The sequence below is a fragment of the Schistocerca americana genome, chromosome 3 (assembly GCF_021461395.2).
Source record: "Schistocerca americana isolate TAMUIC-IGC-003095 chromosome 3, iqSchAmer2.1, whole genome shotgun sequence".
NCBI classification, from domain to species: Eukaryota; Metazoa; Arthropoda; class Insecta; order Orthoptera; family Acrididae; genus Schistocerca; species Schistocerca americana.
Window position 1 is genome coordinate 77699899 of NC_060121.1, and position 21168 is coordinate 77721066.

General features: G+C 44.8%; 1 protein-coding gene across 1 annotated transcript in view; it reads right to left on the reverse strand.

Annotated features, from left to right (window-relative positions):
• Positions 1-6743: 6743 nt before the first annotated feature.
• Positions 6744-21168, reverse strand: part of LOC124605878 (vicilin-like seed storage protein At2g18540) — a 79071-nt gene continuing 64646 nt past the window's right edge. Inside the window, exon 3 of the mRNA XM_047137826.1 lies at positions 6744-6808. Coding sequence (XP_046993782.1) covers positions 6744-6808 — 65 coding nt within the window. The remainder of the gene's footprint in view (positions 6809-21168) is intronic.

A 21168-nucleotide genomic window follows, 5' to 3' on the forward strand; every position in this document is an offset into this window, starting at 1 on the left:
ACATGTCTTCCCGAAAAGCTTTTTCCGCAAGTTCGCGTCATTTCTCTTGTTCCAAAATTTCCTCTCTGAAGGCTTTATCTCTAAGATCATGTTGTTTATTTAGCTCTATTTGTTCCTGATTTGATTTCACTAGAAATCAAAGTGCTTGTGGCGACTCTGGCGTAGAGCGCTCTATCTTTGGGACTTGGCTTTAGTTCCAGTGTTAACTTTCGGCGAGTAATATGCGCAACTGCCATATTTGTTATACAGGGTGAGTCAAAAGTCCTTGGACACCTTCAGAAGTTGGAAGATAAAAGGGGAAATTGAAATGTGATGATGGGAACAAAGGTTTGACATGGGGCCACAACTTTTGGAGTGAATGTCATTCATGGCCGCCATCTTGAAATCCGCCATTTGGGATTCAAGTCCTTTTTTTTTAATGGAAAGGAGGGTGTATTACACATCAAATAACACTCGCCTGAGCTCTGGAATTTAGTGGTGTAATTTGTTTTTGTCTGTTTTGTACAGTTTAGAAGTTATTAAAGTTCAAAGATAGACAAAAACAAATGACACCAATCAATTCCAGAGCTCAAGCGAGTGTTATCTGATGTGTTATACACCTCCCTTCCCATTAAAAAAAATGACTTGATCCAAAATGGGGGATATCAAGATGGCGGCCATGAATGACATTCACTCTAAAAGTTGTGGCTCCATTTCAAACCTTTGTTCCCATCATCACATTTCAATTTTCCCTTTAATCTTCCAACTTATGAAGGTGTCCAAGGACTTTTGACTCGCCGTGTATATAGGTTATTAATAAATTTGTACTGAATACTTGGTGTCTGGATCACCACTGTGCTTATCACGTAGTATTAGTTGAGAGATTGCACACACTGTCATCTCATCGCGTGTTATTTTGTGCTTGTTTTCGTCATTTACGAATTTCTAGTGCCAGCCGACATTGTTTCCGCCACAATGGATCTGCCAGTGTCTTTCGGTGTAAGTCTAACAGGCCCCATTAACTATGCTTGCGACCACTAGTGGACAAGTGTACCTACTTCGAATTTGGTTAAGAGTGAACATTTATTTACGCCCAGCCACACCGGCGGCTACCTAACCTTACCCTGGCACAATATGGCCGCCACCTAGCGTGGCAGTACAACAGCAGCCACAACACGGACAGTGCACGCCGCCTAACGACAATGTGGACGACCTTCTAGTTAAAGACATTGTGGTTTATCCTTCATGTACATCATTACCTTTGGGATGGTTTGACGTGCCGACAAAGTTCCAGAACTGTGAATCGAACAATTAATATGCATGGGATAGCACATTCTAATATGCAAAATGTCACAGCACCCCTCCCCCTCCTCCTCCCTCCGGCACGCAGTCTCGGCGACACCGATCACCTCGACCCCACCGACTTCTGCAACCGTCGCACTGTGGTTGCACCACGACTGAATGGCGTCGGCCGCTCCACCTGCGCTGGTTAACGGATCACCCCACCACGGCTTCACTGCGGCCGCCTCTCTCCCGCTGCTGCAACGGCACCGGCCGTTACACCTGCGCCGCGTCCTTCGTCGGGCTTGCAGATTTGACCCACTGTGCCGACTGATACGTCCACTCCGTACGCACCGTGTGCTGCACGTGGCCTCTGTCCCACACAGACCTCGGGCGATGCACCGTTCACTGCTACCGCAATACTGGCGTCGGAGGCGTCCCACTCCGCTCGCACCGATCTCCGTCTGCTGGTGCTGCCTCAACATGTGTTACCTGCAGGTTTCCTAAACTACTTTCTTTTACAAAAAGAAAACCCAAAGACTTTTTTCGCCTTAGTGGATCACCTACTGGACATCCACAGCATTTCAGACGACGACACCCGTTTTGTCTGCCTGTGGAGCTACCTCCACACTCACACAGACCTCACCAGTGACTCGCTTCTCTCACCACCTGCCTCATACAAAAGTTCTACAGCGAAAGCAATGCTTATCGAGAGCCTTTCTCTCCGCCCGACGGAGGCTATCCACCACATTGTTCACGGTGAGCACCTGGACGACTGTACCACTTCGCAGCTTTGGCGGCACCTACGTGCATTAACCGACAGTCGAGTATTGCCTGACACTGTGCTTTGGACGTTGTGAATGGTCAACATGCCTTCGTATCTGCAACTTCATCTACTGTCTCGTGTCGCCGACCCATTAAAGGTTCGTTTATGCATGGTGGATCAGGTTTATGCTATCATTCGTCATCAACACCACATGTCACGAACGACATTCCATCACCCTCGCTCGGTACGCCTGCGCCTCTGGTTCTGCGTCCTCCAGGCAGAGTCCAGCACGCTCACCTTTGTGCCTCAGCTGCCAGTCAGGAGCTGCCACCTAGAAGCCTACAGGAGGTACTGAAAGCTGGATCCTGATAGCCACTGACCTCGCCCGAGCAGCAACCCGGTCGGCTACCAGGTCCAACGCAGTTAGCTGGGGCCTCTCTCACACCGCACCAACCAGCATACCTGCTGTGCTGGTTTCACGGATGCAACCCACAACTGCCATACCCCTAGCGCCTACCCAAACGAGACATGTTTAGGCGCCACATCCCAACACATTCCTTCATGGCGCCTATTGTTCGGCACTGCACCACTCGCTTCAGCGATGCGACGCATCTATGCCACAGACGTATCAACAGGCATCAGCTTTCTCGTCGACACTGACAGCCAGGTGCGCTGCCGACGCACTATCTCGCCTCGATCGCTGCCAGTCGTTCTCCTATTGCGGTCCATGGCTCTATCAACATGTTGCTTCTATCATCATTTCACATCTACCCTTGGACCTTCGATGTTGTCGATGTGGATGAACCTGTGATCGGGTTGGATTTCCTACACTACTACGCAGTTTCACCAGACCTGCAGGCCGCCGTGCTCCACCACACGTCTGGCTCTACAGTTTCGTGCTCACACGAGTTCGGCATGACTTCAGTCTCTGCCTCCTCGGCTATGCTTTGCGTCCCAGGTCGAGCGCATTGCTACATGGCTCTCTGATCTGTTGCACGTGTGCTCACAAATCGACGAATTCCACACCCAGACTGATGCCTTATGCAAACGCATCATCTCTGCCTCCACTGAATTGTCACATGCATGGCATACCATACATAACCTATCTTCATACCCGCAGAGAGCTGGTCCGTCACACGCCTCTACAGCTTCGTCTCACCAATTTGCTCCTGTGTCAAGCATTCCACAGCCTGCTGTTGTTTTCTCACCATCACGGACGATTCTACAAGACGCATCTGCATGCTTCACTCCTGCATCGCGTCTTCCATCATCGACTTCAGCTGACGCCCCAGTGAACCGACGTTGCCTCCAGATAGATTTTTGACCGCCCTATACGAGTTTAAGCCACCAGTAACGGCACTTGTCATAGGACTCACACCACCGATGGCCCACCTGTTCGTTATAAGGCCAGGCGCCTTAACACCTCCAAACTTCTGCACACAAAGGAGCTCGTTCAGGATCTGCTGGCTTCGAGCGTCCTCTGCCCCTCTGATAGCAACTGGTCTTCACCTATTCACCTTGTTCCCAAAAAGGACGGCATCTTACACATGTGCGGGGACGACAGGCCCATTGATGCTCGCGATTTCATGCAATTACTCCATGGTTCTAACGTTTTCTCCGTTTTTAGATTGTTTCAAGATGTATCATCAGATCCCTATGCATCCACCGTATATTCTGGAGATGGCCATCATCACATCCCTTGACCTCTTCAAATACTGTTACATGCCTCATGGATTGAACAATGCTGCTCAGACGTGGCAGCGGTTCGTTGATTCCACTTTGCTCCGCCAGCTGTTACGGCCGAGCGGTTCTAGGCGCTTCAGTACAGAACCGCACTGCTGCTACGGTCGCAGGTTCGAGTCCTGCCTTGGGCGTGGATGTGTGTGGTGTCCTTAGGTTAGTTAGGTGTAAGTAGGTCTAAGTCTAGGGGACTGATGACCTCAGATGTTAAGTCCCATAGTTCTCAGACCCATCTGAACCATTTTGATCCCTGTGTCATTTGCTTATGCTTACTTAGATGATGTACTGATCTTTTCCTCCTCCGCTGACAAGCATCACGTTCACCTCGATGCAGTCCATTCAACCCTCGCTGCCAATGGCGTGGTAATTAAACGAGATAAATCTCATCGGTCTTCCACATCAGTTACCTTTGTAGGCCTTAATGTTTCTGCCAACCAACAAGTTCTCATGTCGAAACCGTACTTGATCTTCCTCTTCCCGAGGTTTATGCTCAGCTCCGTCGTTTTCTGAGTGTGGCAAACTTTTACTGCCACTATATTCCTCAAGCTGCCTCCATCAAATAGCCCTCATCGACACTCTCTCTGGCAAAAACACCACTGGGAAACGGAAGTTGTAGTGAACAGAACCCATGCTCGACGCTTTTGGTAACCGTAAGGCTGTCCTCGCCAAAGCTGTAACACTTGCCCACCCTGAACCCGAGGCCCATGTCACGATCACGACTGATGCCAGTGACTTAGCTGTGGGTGGTGTTTTACAACAGCACACTGCCGACTCCACCCAACCCCTCCACGTCTTTTCCAAGAAACTGATCAAGAGCCAGTGCAGTTGGTCGGCTTTCGACCATGACCTACTCGCTGTGTGTGTGAGGTGATTAAACATTACTGTATTGACTTCGAGGGGTGACCTTTCACGATCTATAGAGATAACAAGCGACTCGTCGATGCTGTTCGTAATCTGGGTAAGGACCTTCTGCCGAGGTGTTTCCGCCATACGGACTACATCTGTCAGCACTCGTCCGACACGTGCATACGTGCATTATCCACGGAGCGGAGAATGTTGTGGCGTCTCTGGCGCAGAGCGCCCTGCCTTTGTGACTTTGCTTTTTTGGACTGTTTACTTCCAGTGTTAACTTGCGGCGCGTAACACGTTCAACTTTCATATTTGTTATATACGAGTTATTAATAAATGTGTGCTGAATACTTGGTGTGTGTTATCTCTCAACTTACCCTATGTGATAAGCACAAGCTTATTGGTACTAACATCTGCAGATGGCATATTGACCATACTGGTAGGATTACTTTTCGCAAAGGTACCTATAGTTTCAGCCTCGACACTTTTGGCATGGTCATTACTGCTCACCAAACTAGTTCTACTCTATCCAATTAACATTTAAATTTTCCCCATGGTTTACATCCTCTCTCCTATCTTCTCTCCCCAAAGTCCCTATACTTAAACGGTACCCCGTTTCATTGCTATCCATATGCACTCTCAGAGTAACACCAAAATAAAAATTCACAATCAATAAAATGTAACTAACTAGTTGTACAGTTTCTGTGTCACGGACTTGCCTCATTTATCCACACAACTAAAATTAAAAGGAAGCATACTGAGGTACTGTTGAGCCAATAATAAAATGTCTTTACACATACATGTCAGAGACGTAGCAACCCAAGTCAGTTATTTCCTACCTTCCGTACAGCATCTGACGTCATCTTGAAGTTCCCGGAGGTAGGCGCGTCGTTGTCGGCCGCACTCGCAGATGCGATTTTCCATCCGTAAGCAGCTTGTGTTGTTGCGCGTGCTTCGCGGGTTGCCGTAGTGGAGAATATGAAACATATAATTGGAAGTTTCCAGTCACTCTTCATCGGAAGTGTTAGCGAAGTTACTTCGGAAAAACTTGGCCGTTACGGCGAGCGACGTCGCATTGTCGCCCACGCGCGGAGGTTCGAATGCGCGCCGGCATCCCCACCCCTTCTGACGTGATACGGCGCTCAGCTGTCCGGCCACGTACGGTTGTTGTTTATGACCCGCACAGTGTGTTTCTGTACTAACCGGAGTATACCGAAAGTCCCCTTTATAAAACACTCATTATATCCAAACTTGGCAAAGAATTATGGAAATCTAAAGATACAACAGTACATCCATTTTCAAATGAACAGTTACGCACTAAACTAAGTCCAATGTTGGAGAGCTCAGTGCTCACCTGAAACCGTTCTGCACAATCTACCATATCAATCTTAGCACGCAGGCTAACGCTAATAGCTTTCATTGGATAAAAGAAAATATTTCTAGTTTCTCAGGCAACCTGACTCCGTTGTGTGATTGAAGAAGCAGAACCAACATGGACGTAGTTTTGAGTGAAGCCAAATCTACCAACCCCATTAGAATTTGTTAACACTTCCCGGCAGATTTGGCCATCTTATCTGTCACTGTAGCACGAGTAATTAACGGAGATCCATATTTTAGTAAGGGCCCCTGCTACGGTATGCATTTTCGTGGAAATCCTTGCTACATGAGAGAGAGACAATGTAATACACCAGTATAGTCGAATCCTGCCCGAGTAAACGTACTCCTAATAGAGATTTCGTACTAATCACGAATTGCATACTGAAATACAAATACCGCGAAGTTCTACTTAGGACACCATAGCGGTACTTTCGTAAATAATGCCAATTACCGATCGTGTACAATAATGCTTCACTCAAATTAGGGCGGCTACTGCCATTTATTTTGTAGCTGCAATCACGGTATGAGGACGAGCCTCTGACAGTGACTATCTGTAACCAGCTTGTCAGTCTGCAGTGTTTCCAGTCGTATCCTTACGTCACAAAATGTAGTCAAAGTGAGTTACGAGCTTTGCACACGTAACAATAACAGAAATCAATCGAGTGTTACATATCGATGTTGATTTTACCACTGCGCCAACGAGCCATATAGATTTTCTAACGTTTCACAACCGCGTGAATATTGCTTCGTCCTAGAGACACCAGGCGAGCGGGTCGCGCCCCAGAGGTTCGCCCGCCGCCGACGCGGCGCCGGCTCCTGCCGACCACAGCACGTGCCACCTGGTGTGACGCCACACCGACTGCGCCGGGCCTCGCTCGGCTACAGCGTCCAGCAGTTAGACAACTTTGGAATACAGCCACAATCTTCCCTTCGCATATCAAAATAACATATTGTTTTTACCGAGCACAATTACATGTGTCCTCACAAAATACACAAAAAGCAAAGAAACACACTCCAAGCTACTTTTTATGATTTACAAAGCTGACTTGCGGTTTTCAGATTTCGAGGTCAGTTCGTCACTTGAAAATCGACTGTCGCCCCCTGCGAGAATCTTCGATGCAGCGTAGCAATTCATAGGATCTTACAAAAATGGTTCAAATGGCTCTGAGCACTATGGGGCTTAACATCTGAGGTCATCAGTACCCTAGACTTAGAACTATTTAAACCTAACCAAGGACACCACACACATCCATGCCCGATGCAGGATTCGAACCTGCGACCGAAACGGTTGCGCGGTTCCAGACTGAAGCGTCTAGAACCGCTCGGCCACACCGCCCGGCGAAATCGTTCCAAAAACTAAAACGTACCTCCTTATCTAAATATACGAGGTGCCTAGGAAACTTGCTTCCTCGGATCGCTAGACAACAATTCAGCGGCTGCTGTGGCTGCGCTGTCCTGATGTTCCATGATCTGGGGGAAGAGATACACAAGGATCCCCGTGCACATGACAGTGGCGAATTTTTTGCAATTACAGAATAGTTAGCAAATCTAGAAAGTGTTCAGGCGGAGTGGCGTTACGGAATAATTTCTGAATGAGTAGAAGCACTGCACTTCCTACCATAGACAAAAAATAATAGACTTTCACGGTACCTCCTACGTTGTGAGCAATTATGTGGGCTTCAGACTATTGCAACCACTCGAGCTGTTCCTCTTATTCGTCAAACCGTCGAAAAGACAGTATGGCATTCAAAGCTACAGTAACTGTAGATTGTTGTTCTATTCGGCACGCAGCGTTGGCCAGTAAGTGCTGTACCGTGTTTAATGCAGTTGATATTTGTTGGCTCTGCAACTGAAACATCTGTACTAGCTGTGTTGCATATATCGCTTTCGTCTGCGGCGCCTGTGTGTGTGTGTGTGTGTGTGTGTGTGTGTGTGTGTGTGTAGGTGGGGGGTATAGGTAGGTTGCTCATATTGCAAGAGTGAAATGCAATAAACGGACATGACAAGCAATAAAAATAAGAATAAAAGCAAAGAATATTTCTGCAATGCCCACCTGAAAACACAGATTAGCAAAACACTCTCTAAGAGATACTGTTCAATCAACAAACACATCCCTGCAAAGAAAGGACAAGAGAGAATTTAGGCGCCAGCAAAACACAAAAACCCACAAAGAAGGAAAGCAGAGAAGCTGTGGTGGCTGCCGCCATGGGATCCGTTGACCAACTCTCCACCAATGTCACGTCTTGTCTACTCGTCAAATATGGGTTGCCCAGGAAACCTGCTTTCTCGGATCACTAGACAATTCAAGCAAATCGTATTAAAGAAGTTTATTACAAAAGGAGATGATTACAATACTGAAGTGTGTGAGATACAGATGTGTTGCAAGGAAAGGGTGACAGGAACTGCATTACTTCTCTTGTATTTCGGATTGTATAAGCTGAAGAGATTTCTTGTTTCTCTAAGTCGCTGCTATACAACCGCCTATGCTCGATGCCACTGTGGAAGTCGGCCAACTGCTAGTCTTTAACTGGGCCACGACCACGCGGCGCCGCGCTTATGACCTTTTTGTGTAGATGGCGCTACCGTCGTGTTGTCGACCTGGAGAGGGGTCGGTCAACGCGCCATTGGCTGACGCCATCTCACAGCCCTCTCTGCTCTAACGTTCGCACCTGGTGTGCCGGCGCTCGACGTTATGCCCGAACAGTAAATAATTGTTTACTGTCACTGAGAGATGCTCACGCAGTGCACTCTACCCGATGTATACATTTTGTGCTGAATACGAGCACAGTGTGCGACCCTTAACACGTGTTACTTTAATAATTTAGCTACAGTACCAATCCCCAGTGCAACAGGAGGGAGGAAAATATTATCTGATGAAAGTGGTAGTAGTTGCCTGAGCTGACACACATTCAGAAGTATTGTCACTGACTGTGATGCCAAAGCTCTATCACGTATGCCAAAATAAGGCACACTGAATTGGGAAACAATAGCTTAGTGGCCACGCCACTACGGTCTTAAGTAAACGGATACACCAAATGGCATAATCTATCGATTGACGTGAGACTAGGCACCTATCGATTTCTGCGGTAGACCGAGTATCTCTTCTGATGCTGCGGTTATTTTCGCTACTGGCGGGGCACAGTGCACGTGCATCCATTATGCTGGAATGGTCAGTGGGCGCCCATGACGGCACTCTGCTGCAGTCAATTTTTTGACCCTTCCGCTTTCATTACTTACTCTCTTGCCGTGTTGTCAGCCCTGGTCTGTATTTCTTTTTTCTGTCGGTGAGGAGCTAGTAGAATTGATCGGGACTATGTCCTCTGACAGTACAAAGACTGTCATGTTCTTTTCCAGCCTCATTTATACTGAATTATCGCTCCCCTCTTGTTGCAGTGATCCTTCTCAATTTTCCAGTTCTTGCTCTAAGGCATCAACAGTGTCCTAATAAAAGCAAAGTCTTACAAAGATGTTGAACGCTTCAACTTTTGTAACGCATATCTAATTTTAAGGGATAGACAAGTAACTTCACTGCTTGTCGGTTGTCACGAAACTGTGTTCCTTCGTCACTCCACTTGCTGCCATGCACATTGCTGAACGGCACACTCGGAATTATTCCAGTCGAGTGGTCATTTCGAGCGTTACGTCTCTGCCTGTAGCTCTACTGTTCATTCCCACTATTGCATGGATTTGGTATAGATATGACTACTGTAAATCCCGCGAGTCACCACCACAGGTTGTACCAGATACCAAACCAGACGGCGAATATCGTGAGTAACTTCTGATGAGTCACATTAATTTAGAGGCATAGCCCTCCCAATAGGCTAAGCTGTAGAGATCTGTATAACTGACTACTCACGTTTTAAGCAAATTTGTGAAAAACAATGTACGGGAAAGTAAAATCCGACTTCGGGTCTCGACCCGGCACACACTTTTAATCTGCAAGGAAGTTTCATATCAGCGCACGCTCCGCTGCAGAGTGAACATCTCATTCTGGATACGGGAAAGTAGTTTTCGGATGACAGGAGTAAAAACAAACTATCTAATTGTAATGAAAATGTCTGATACTTGGTTTCTTCAATTGCAAATTACGCCTCTTACAGGTTCATTCTGTGATAATGATATTGTATAGTAAAAACATTCTTTGTTCCCCCTGCCGCTATTGTATATTCCACGATCCATTTTTTAAAATGGGAAGACATCTTACATTAATTTTAAGACCCATTTTTAAATAAAAAACACTAAATGTCGGTCGCCTTCCATGTTCGTCAAATTAAAAACTTTCTGCGTTTTGAATTGGTCGTTAAGAGTGACTAGGGTTAACCATTGTAACTATCACAGACCCGTAACCGGCTCTGATGGAAGGGGGAAGGCCGGTTGCTGTTGCCGAGCGGTTCTAGGCGCTTCAGTCCGGAACCGCGTTGCTGCTACAGTCGCAGGTTCGAATCCTGCCTTGGCCATGGATGTGTGTGATATCCTCAGGTTGGTTAGATTTAAGTAGTTCTAAGTCTAGGGGACTGATGACCTCAGATATTAAATCCCATAGTGCGTAGAGCCATATGAACCGCCTATTAATCTAGGAATAAACATAAAAAAGCAAACAAAGATAAAACATAAGAAATACTTTACAGCTAAACACAGGAAATGAATATCAAAACTAGTAGTAATCTGTGCATTAGACTAGTATGTACAGTGCTTCCTCATTAATTAATCAAATGCGGTTTATTTGTTTATAAGCGACTTTATAGTCTCTCTCTGTTCCTTTTATAGTGTGTATTCTGACTATCTTAACAAATATATGAATACAAAATTCTTTAGATAATATAGATTTAATATAGATGATAATAATAATAATAAGGAAAATAATATGAAACGCTGTATGCCCTTGTGTACATAGATAAATATGAATTCTGTTTATTATTGTCCATATTCCTTGAGAACATTTAAGCTTCCGATATGTCGGGTAGGCAGGCAAATAGCTGCTTTCGTGAGGAAAACGTACAATTTCGTATGGGCCAGTGTACGAAGTTTGTCATTTCTTGTTCTGATTTAGAAGTAATGAAGGTTTTTGGTGTATCTCAGGAGGATACGATCTCTGACTTTATACTCTTGCACTTTGCCAAGCTTCTTATCATAAGGACGCTTACTAATCTGTGCAATGGCAGTAACAGCGATAAGCACTCGTCTGATTCGTTCCTCTCTGGACAATTCATTATCAGAATATTTCGGCAGAAGATTGACCAATTCATTCCTGTCTTTAGTATCTAACGTAATAGACGCTGTCGTAAGCTGCGTCGTTGTGTAGGGAAGACTATTTACCAACTGCTCGAATTGTGAAACAAGTACCACCCATTTGTTTTGTTTATTCGACATATATGTCCGAATGAGCCTATTGAGTTTCCGGAAAATCGTAGCCTTGCTATTTGATTCTGGATGGAAATTGCTTATTAATATCTTGCGGATACCATTTTCCTTTAAGAAGTTTGTCCATCTCTTGCCAGTGGAATTTGGTGCATTATCGGATAGAATAGCATCTGGCTTCCCATACCTGCGAAAGAAATCTTCCTGGATTCGTTTAATGATGGATGCTGCTGTTGCTGACTTAGTGGCATTTCGAGAAGAGGCCGTACAAGGCGACAATGTATTTGATACCTACTCTCGCCTGGGGGTGTGCGCCGGAGACGTCAATGGCACCACCTCTCCTGGTTTATTAGTGATAATCGCATGCAGTGCTATTTTATTGGAAAGATTAGGAGGCTTACTTCGTTGACAAACTTTACAGATGCGAAGTGATTTATGCACACATCGGTGCAGGTTCAGTATGTAACAGTACTGCTCAATTCTTCTCCACCCCAAAGTGTCCACATGCGATATGGGTGTACCATATCACACGTTCATTATGCCTGTCTGGCAATCAGACAAACCGTGACCCTGGTTGTCTGCGTTGGTGGTGGAAAACAACATCATTATGGATCGTAAAGTATTGTGACAATTTGTGGCAACGTGTCATCTGCATCCTGGAAATTAGCCACGTTCCTACAAATTTCTAAATAGTACTGATGAGTCTTTCATCAACATAATTTTGAAATTGGACACTTGTTCTGCTAGGTCCGAATATTCAAGTATACCGTGTGGTAAACGAGAGAGAGCGTCTGCTACGGCGTTCTCCGTGCCATTTATATGCATAATCTCGTAATCATAATCCTGGAGTAGCACCGTCCACCGCTCTAGGCGCTTATGCAACAATTTGCACGTTCAGAGAAAACTAAGCCCCTGGTGGTCACAAAAAAAACTTTGATATATTTACCATGGATCTAATACTTAAGTTTCCTAAGAGACCACACAGCGCCTAATGCCTCTAACTCTGTAGTGGTATAAGATCTTTCACATTCAGTCAGGACTCTACTTGCAAAACTGATGACTTCGTTCGTTATCTTGCCTTCTGTGTTCTCCTCCTGAAAGAGGCATGCTCCTGAACCGGAGCAGGAAGCGTGAGTTGCTATTCAGAAACCCGTCGTCGTGTCGGTGTAAAGCAGGATGGTCGCTGATACCAAACGATGTTTGATATTATCGATGGCCTTCTAGCATTTGCTTGACCAAGCCAAACCACATTCTTTTTCAGGAAATTTAAAATATCGGGATCCTTCATCGGCTGAGCGGGTACAAAACGGCGAAAAAATGTTGCATGCGGAAGGAAAGATTTAAGTTGCTTTTTAGTGCAGGTTCTGGGAAACTGCGAATTGCATCAATATTTTCTGGATCATGTAATTTGCATGTGGGAGAAACAATGTAGCCAATAAATTTTAATTTATCTCTAGCAAACTTCGATATCTCTAAGCTGGCTGTTACACCAAACTCAGAGAACTTCTTGAACACCCCATCCAGTACATCCAGGTGCTCTTCCCACGTGGGCGTTGCGACTAGCAGATCGTCCACGTACAATGTTATTCGATCCTGCAATTCCTGCCCCAGGACCGTGTCCAGGGCGGAGCTAAACACTACGAAGGTCGAAGGGCAAAACCCTAAATTTGTAAGACCTGCCAGCAAAGATAAAAGCAGTATACTTTCTAGATTGTTCTGCTAAAACTGAACATAGCTCCAGGGCCTGAAGGAATCTCTATCACATCCTAGGGAGGATTATAAAAGTATATGTTTGCTTTACTGCTTCGAATCACGATCAGATTACGCCAGGTGGTTTTGAACGGTCACTTGTGGTTCAAACCGGTACACGAGAACAAAAACCAAAATTGCGGCCGCGCTGCACTCCGAAGGGATGCGATCACATTCAGTGGTGATGCAGCCCCACAATGGCCTTAGAGAAGGTCGAATTGTCCGAGGGAGTGCTAATGCCCACTACACTGCGAACTGACGTTTCCGACCACGAAATGTGTGACAATCGACACGCTAGGGAACGATATGTCTCCTTGCCGCCCTTTCTCACTCGCTGACGTATTTTCGTGTCGATTCGGAGTGGCAGTGTTATGTTATCGTCGCCCACCCAGAATCGCTGATTTCAACATGAGGTGCAGCGTTTCCGACCTCCATTTGCAGAGGCGCCAAAAGAAGGGGTGGAATGAGGGTAAAGGTGGGGCTTAACGACCTTCTCGTCGTGCGATACGTCCGCGGTGGCGTTGGGCAGAATTGCGGTGAAATTTGGTGCTGATGTGACAAAACAGACCCTCCTTACAGCTCACATGAGCTGAGCTGTGACCTTATCTTCGCAGGTGTCGACACCTCGCTGTCTGAAGCATCGCCGGGACCGAGGGTAGCGTTGCAGAACGCCGAGCTTTCGGAACATTACAGAGGGAGATTTTAGGCATCTTTGAGCGTAACTTAAAACTTAGGAGCCGCAGTGGGAGAAAATTATGGGGTTTAGAAAAAAGTAACTCTTTAATTATGTTGCTCAGTTTAATCGCACCGAGTAATTTCTGGTGAGGGTACTGAGTTTGTATTTGGTTGAACGTTACGTTGGAGTTTCGATTGCAGGTGGCCGAAGGGAAGCTCGCTGACCGTAGAAAGTGAAGAGGCCGCTTTAATAGTTGTAGTTTCAACTGTTTTCCGACACCACTGACTATGGCATCTATATCACTCATTTCCGCAGTGGTGCGAGAATTAAATTGGGGAAATATCTACACATTTTGATTTGTAGAGAAACATCTGAAGACTACCGTCCAATAGATTTGACATCGACTTGTTGTACAATCTTAATACACATTTTGAGCTCAAATATAACGAGGTATCTTCAAACGAACAGACCACCAACATGCCGACCAGCACGGATTCCGAAAACAGAGCATGTGAAACCAAACACGCACTTTTCTCACATGACGTACTGAAAGCCTTGCATCAAGGCAGTCAAATGGAAGCAGTATTTTTCTGTTTCGGAAAACATTTGGCTCGGTACAGCACCTACGCTTATTGCCAAAAGTGCGATCATATGGTGGATAAAGTGAAATTTGTGACTGGATTGAGGACTTTTTGGTAGCGAGGATGCAGCATGTTATCTTGGATGGAGAGTGATCGTCACATTAGATGTAACTTTAGGTCTGTCCCAGTGAAGTGTGTTGGGATCCTTGCTGTTCATGTTATATATTAATGACCTTGCAGGCAATATCAATAGCAAACTCAGACCTCTTGCAGATGATGCAGTTATCTGGTGCAAAGATTGGCTACTGGATTTAAATGTTCAAAAATGTAAAACTGTGTATTTCATAAAACGAAAACACGTAGTATCCTATGACTATCATATCAAGGAGTCACTGTTGGAAACGACCACCTCATACACATACCTGGGTGTAACACTTCGTAGGGATATGAAATGGAATGATCACAGACTCAGTCGTGGGTAAAGCAGGTGATAGTCTTCGTTTTATTAGTAGAGTACTGGGGAAGTGCCATCCGTATAAAAAGCGAATTGCTTATACATCACTCGTACAACCTATTCTAGAATATTGCTCAAGTGTTTGGGACCAATAAAAAAATTATTAACCGGGGGATGTTGAACGTATACGGAGGGCAGCACGAATGGTCACAGGTTTGTTTGATCCATGGGAAAGTGTCGCAGACATACAGAAGGAACTGAACTTTCCTACTCTTGAAGGTAGACGTAAACTATTCTGAGAAAGTCTATTAACAAAATTTCAAGATCTTGCTTTAATGATGACTCTAGAAATATATTACAACCCCATATGTATCGCTCACGTAGGGATCATGAGATAAGATTGTAATAATTACAGCAGGCCGAGAGGCATTCTTACAACCATTCTTCACGCATTCCATACGTGAATGCAATTGGAAGAAACCCTAATAAGTGATACAATGGGACGTACCCTCTGCCATGAATTTGATAGTGGTTTGCAGAGTATAGATGTAGCTGGTGATGTACATCTGCTGCGGAGAATTTGTATTCTCCCAGTAACTGAAATTATCTCTCTTTCTGGCTGACAATAACACTGCATTTTCAGGCTGTATATTAATGAACAGAAGACATTTAATACAGAACCGGCAAGGAAATAATGAACATGTACCCGGAAATAAATGGTTTTTAATGTTGATGAAATAATATACGAAATATAATACCAGATGGTTATAATTACGGTGGTCTAGTGTGGGCACCAATTATCATATGGCAGCGAAACTTGGTAGGTATGCTAATGTGTTAATATGTATCCAACATACACTGGAAAACATTGTTTCCAGTTGTGGTCACCAGGTGCAACTCTACCAGTGTACACTCTTTGTAGGACAGTATGACATATACGCTAGCAGTGGGGCTGAGCCACTTCTAGTCCATTTTGATATCGAATTGATATATAATTAATTATGCAAATTCATTAATTGCCAATTAATTATCCTCCATCCCATGATGACATCATGAGTTTCTCCCAGCCAGCATGAGGGTCCCCCTCAGGGAACTCCCAGCCTCCTTCCCCTCCCCAACCCTTGTTATCCAAGATGCCAGTCCAGAAAAAAAGAGCGGGGACCAAATGGAACATGAATCCAGTCACATGATAGGCTTCAGCCAATTGGATCGCAATATCTGGATATATCATCAGAGGAGATGTAAGGCAGTCTCAACAGCTCTGCAGGCTCCGTCTGACTCAGCCAGCCAGCAGAAGCAGAAGAACCGTGAAACATCAGCAGAAGCTGCCAAGAGCGAGCACAGCCCTGCAAGCAGGAAGAAGTGGAAAAGTAAATATCGCATGTTACATCTTTGTCTGTAGATAGCATCGTTATTTGTTGTTTTGTGGCTTGGTCTGAATGTGGCACTTCCATCTCGTTGCTCAGCAGTTGCCTTCGGCCTGACGGAACCTGCAGGAGTGACCACCAGCACCTCGACCTCTGCTGAATCTGCTCTCTCACCAACCTCAGCCACCATGTTGTTGAGACCTGTACCAACATCTGGACCTGTTGCAGCAAAAACCTCCAACATGTCAAACCCAGAGGTGATCACAAGGGATCCTGTAGTACACATTGCCCACATTCTGGAGCAAGACAAGAAGCTGTTATTGTCTCCCCACTCACTGATTAGAGTGATGAGGATGGTCGGCCTATTCCTGACACCTCAAATGCTACTGCTGATTCTAAACAGCAAGATGGATGTCAGTACTCGTCACCGACATACAGCTTATCCCACCAGTACATGCGTGTGGTAGCACAGGGGCAGAGGCAGATGCTGTGGATAAGGAAGTGCTACACATAGCCCACTTGCTGGAGCAGGACAAGGAGCTGCTGTAATTGTCTCTGCTGCTCATTGATTTTTGTGGTGAGGATGTATGGTCTTTTCCCAATGCCTCAAGTGCTGTTACTGGTCCTGACCAACAAGATGGAATGCAGTACTGGTCACTGACATATGAGCCATTCCAGCAGAATTTCCCTGTGGTACTGCAGGGACAGAGTGCAGATACTGTGTATAAGAAGATACCAAGTGTGCTACATATAACTCCTAGTGGAACGAAATGTGCAACTGTTGATATAGAAGCACATCATGATTGGAACTTGCATGTGAGGATAAAAATTGAAAATACATCGCAGGGTGTTAAACTGCTATTTCTAAGTTCAACTAGGATTAAATTTGTCACTTATGTCAGTCAGCAGATGATCACAGAGTATTATCCAACTCATACCATACCGGACATACACCTTACTGGTGTGACACTACCTGTTATAACAGTGTATGATGACTCTGCACCATGTGCGAAATCAGGTGACATTTGTGTTTATATGCAGTACACTATAGTTATGAACATATACAACATGGATACTGTGCTATACGCTGCAACACGCTGCACTGGAGGGATTGAGTCGGTGATTGCCAACCATAGAATCCACATGCAATAATGTTGTAAACTTTCTATGTGTCCATAGTGAACATGATGCTTTGGAACAGCACCTTTGTTTGTGCATCAACCCAGAGTCAAACGAGAAACGGGTTAAATGTATGTGTGAAAGACCTGAGTATTGTGAGGTGGCCATTGGTTTGAAGGAGATCTGCTCAGAATTTGTTGCAAATCAAAAAGATTTATTGAGGAGTTTGGTGATTTTTTTGAAATGCTGCATCCAGTGTACAATATTTAAATAAATCATGTGTAAACATAATCTCAAACTGTGTGTATTTTATTCCATACCTCTCTCATTATAGTCATAGTATTACACTTGGTAATATCATTATATTCAAGGCTGTGCCTGTTTCATGCAGCTGCAGATAGTTGCTCAAACACCTTCTCACCAGTCATTGTCAAACTGAATGATGAAGTTTCTTTTCATAGGTACATACATGTTGTTGAATTCTCTGTGTAGCCACAAGTGAGCAACAATGGCCACACATATTACTGTATGACCATCCTTACAAGTGTGTGTGTACCTTTCTATATGCACTCACTACTTGTTGGTATCTCACATTGTTGGTATCATGGCAGGGTGGGCGAAACATCTTCGTCACAAGGACTTTGTTGTAAGTAACTGGTCTTGTGAAGGTGAAAGAGAAGTCCCGAAGAAGAAGAAGAATAGAATACTCCTTACTGTAATATATGAACAAACATTGTAGGTCCATCCAATTGCGGCAAGACAAATGTTCTCGTGATACTGTCAACACATGTAGACAGAGTCCAAATTGAACATGTTTATGTATTTGCAAAAACACTGTTTTAATCTAAGTATCAGTTATTACAGAACATAATGCATGGTGTAAAAGACGTTACATACACAACATTCAGTGAAAGCAGTGGTAGCTCACTACCTGAATAATTAAAGCCAAACACTGTTTTTATATACCACGATCCCAAAACAATTGATTAGGGATAATGCAAACCTCTTTATAGCCTTGAAACAGGACAATCTGAATTTAAAATACATTTACCAAGCACATATAGGAAATGACAGGTTGTTGAATAATTTATAAAGGTATGTGCCGATTGTTTGCAATCATTCACAGTATGAGTTTCTCGTTACTGAAACAACAAGAATACGGAATTATGGTAGGTTAGGCGAAACTTTGTAGAGTTTCTGTATATGTATCCTGGTAAGAGGAGAGAGTACATCAGTATACGCTGTACCAAGGACAAATTTGCATGAATGTCGGGCTCTCAACCCAAGAGAATGATTGTACATAGACATAATATTCGATTGTACATGGATACAAAAATTCAGACTAACATGCATAAACTTGGAGTTAGAGACATATTACCAGACTCTTCTGAGAATGATCAAAACATTAAATGAATTACATAATGAAACTGGTAAGAAAGTAAGTGACTTGAGTGAAAAGATTGGCACTAATGAGGCGGAAATACATGTAGAGGCCCTAGTTATTGAAAAGGGGGAGCAGTCACATAATAATGAGATGATGAATGGCTATATGTAAAACACCACGCTGCAGAGAGGTCTGATGTCAATTAAGCAGAAAGTCATTCAGGCACGGAAAGCTGTTCTAGAGATATTACAGTTGCTAAAGTTAGGGCATACCGGTATGGATCGACAGAAAACACTAAGAGAGACCTTTAAGCCGGTTATGCATCTCTCAGGCAGCTCTCAGAAAAACAAAACCATGCAATAACGATGGTGCTGCCATTCATTAACCATCAAGGCCCTGGCCAGATAGAACACTCGGGGTCAGCATGGGAAGGCCATAAATGCAGTGTATAAATGTGACTGATGGGAAAGTACAGATTGGTGATAGGCAGTTTAAGTGAATACCTGGCTTAATGAATCTTATTTTCATAAGACCCACGAAAAAAACCATAAATTATTCAATTAATGATAGGGTAATGTACCATGGAATACTGAATTTGACTCATGCACATGAGATCTTCTCAAAGGTAGAGCAACACGTAATATAAAACTAACAGCAGCAGCAGCGGTGATTGTCCTAACATTGAGCATACAGTGACGAACAATCAAATTCCACTGTCATCATTGTCATCAGCTTTATCTGGTTTGCTTTTCTGAGTCTTCAGGCCAGAAATGTGAACCAATATTCCTCAATTTTCTGCCTCAAGTTTAGGTGTGTCCTGAATCTTTATGAGGAACTCAGTGCCGGCAAAGTTATAACATCCACGAATGTCAAGACCTATTCCATATCGAGATGTGCGCTATTCATGTTTCTTTTAATTTATCTGGAGAGTCAGGACTGTCCTTGCAAAACAAACCAGATCGTTTCATTTTGGAAGCCTTCTTATCAGCTACATCATTAGGGAGCTCGATATAACTACATCTTCCATTTAGTGGATCATAGACATGAATATGGATGTTGAGGTGTGGTATTTGGCTGGATGCCGTACCTGACCCCCTAACTTCCATCTCGGGAAACTGGGGCAGTAAAGCGCCCAAGGTGGATTCACAATACCACTCGCCGATTCATATGCTCTGAGATAAATGCCATTATTACCCCAGATGCCCCAGATGTAGTGTGGGATTTTCTCTTCAGCGAGACTCGTCTGCATGTGAGCCTGAGTCAGCTCGCTGCACAGTACTGTCGAGGTGTGGCATTTGGCTGACTGCCTTACCTGACCCTCTAACTTCCGTTTTGGGAAACTGGGACAGCATAGCAACCAAGATGGGTTCACGATAGCACTCGCCGATTGATTTGTTCTGAGATATAATGCCATTATCACACCAGATGCCCCAGATATACTGTAGTACAATCTTTTCTCTTGACCAACACCCTGCTGTACGAGAAGGTGAGTCAACTCGCAGCACAGTATTGAGTTACATTTAAAGTCATTAAACCTAGGATCATCTGTGGTTTTCAGGAGCTCATTCGCAAGCACTCAGAGTCCTGCTTATAGAACTCTGACTGGGTCTCAATACCTGAGAGCCGGATTCTCAATTCTAGCGAAAGAGATACGACCCTCAAAGGCCCTGGCAACTGCCGAGTATTCTAGAGTGGTGACGATGCCCCTAATCTGACGTCGTACCGTACTACCACTAGCAGCAGGTTCATAATCGTTAATACTCTTAGTAATACTATTTCTAGAAGATGAAGCTAACAACTGTGTCTACCTGGTGGATGAAAGCATTGGAGAGGAGGCACCTGCTGGTGTGAGGGGTATGAACCAAGGCAGACATACCATTTGTTGCCAGCAAAGGCTGGCAGTCAGAGCTGGAGTAGCAGGAGGGGGCAGTGGTGACGTCCAGTGGGAGCACCCCGGTTGAGGTGACAGTGTCCAGCAATGCTGCTGCATGCTGGAGCCTTCAACACCACCAGCCTGGGGGCTGGGAGATAGCCGTCGTTCTTCTTCCTCGGGCTGAACTGCCCACGGTCGCCAGGCAGTATGCAATGGCGCCGGGGCTGACAGTGCAGCGGCGGCAGTGGATTGTTGTTGGGGGAGGCCACAGCGAACACAGTTGTCTCTCTCACAAACACAAGTGGTGTTTTGCTAGCTGTGCATACCGCTCAGGTGCATTTTCATTCCTGCCCCACAACCACTAATCTAGGTACCTGTGCCTCAGCTAGCTGTTGTGGTGCTGGTGATGACTGTGGTGCATCTGTAACATACGAATAACAAAAAAATTAGGTGCAATGCTCAAGAATTAAGAAAGAAATCCCAAAATAACTAGCAGCATTCAATACTAATAATAAAAATAATAATAATAATAATAATAATGCGCTGTAACGACGACAGTTGCATTATAATCACATTTTACACACTGGGCCCAAGGATTTAGCAGTTCAGTTGGGC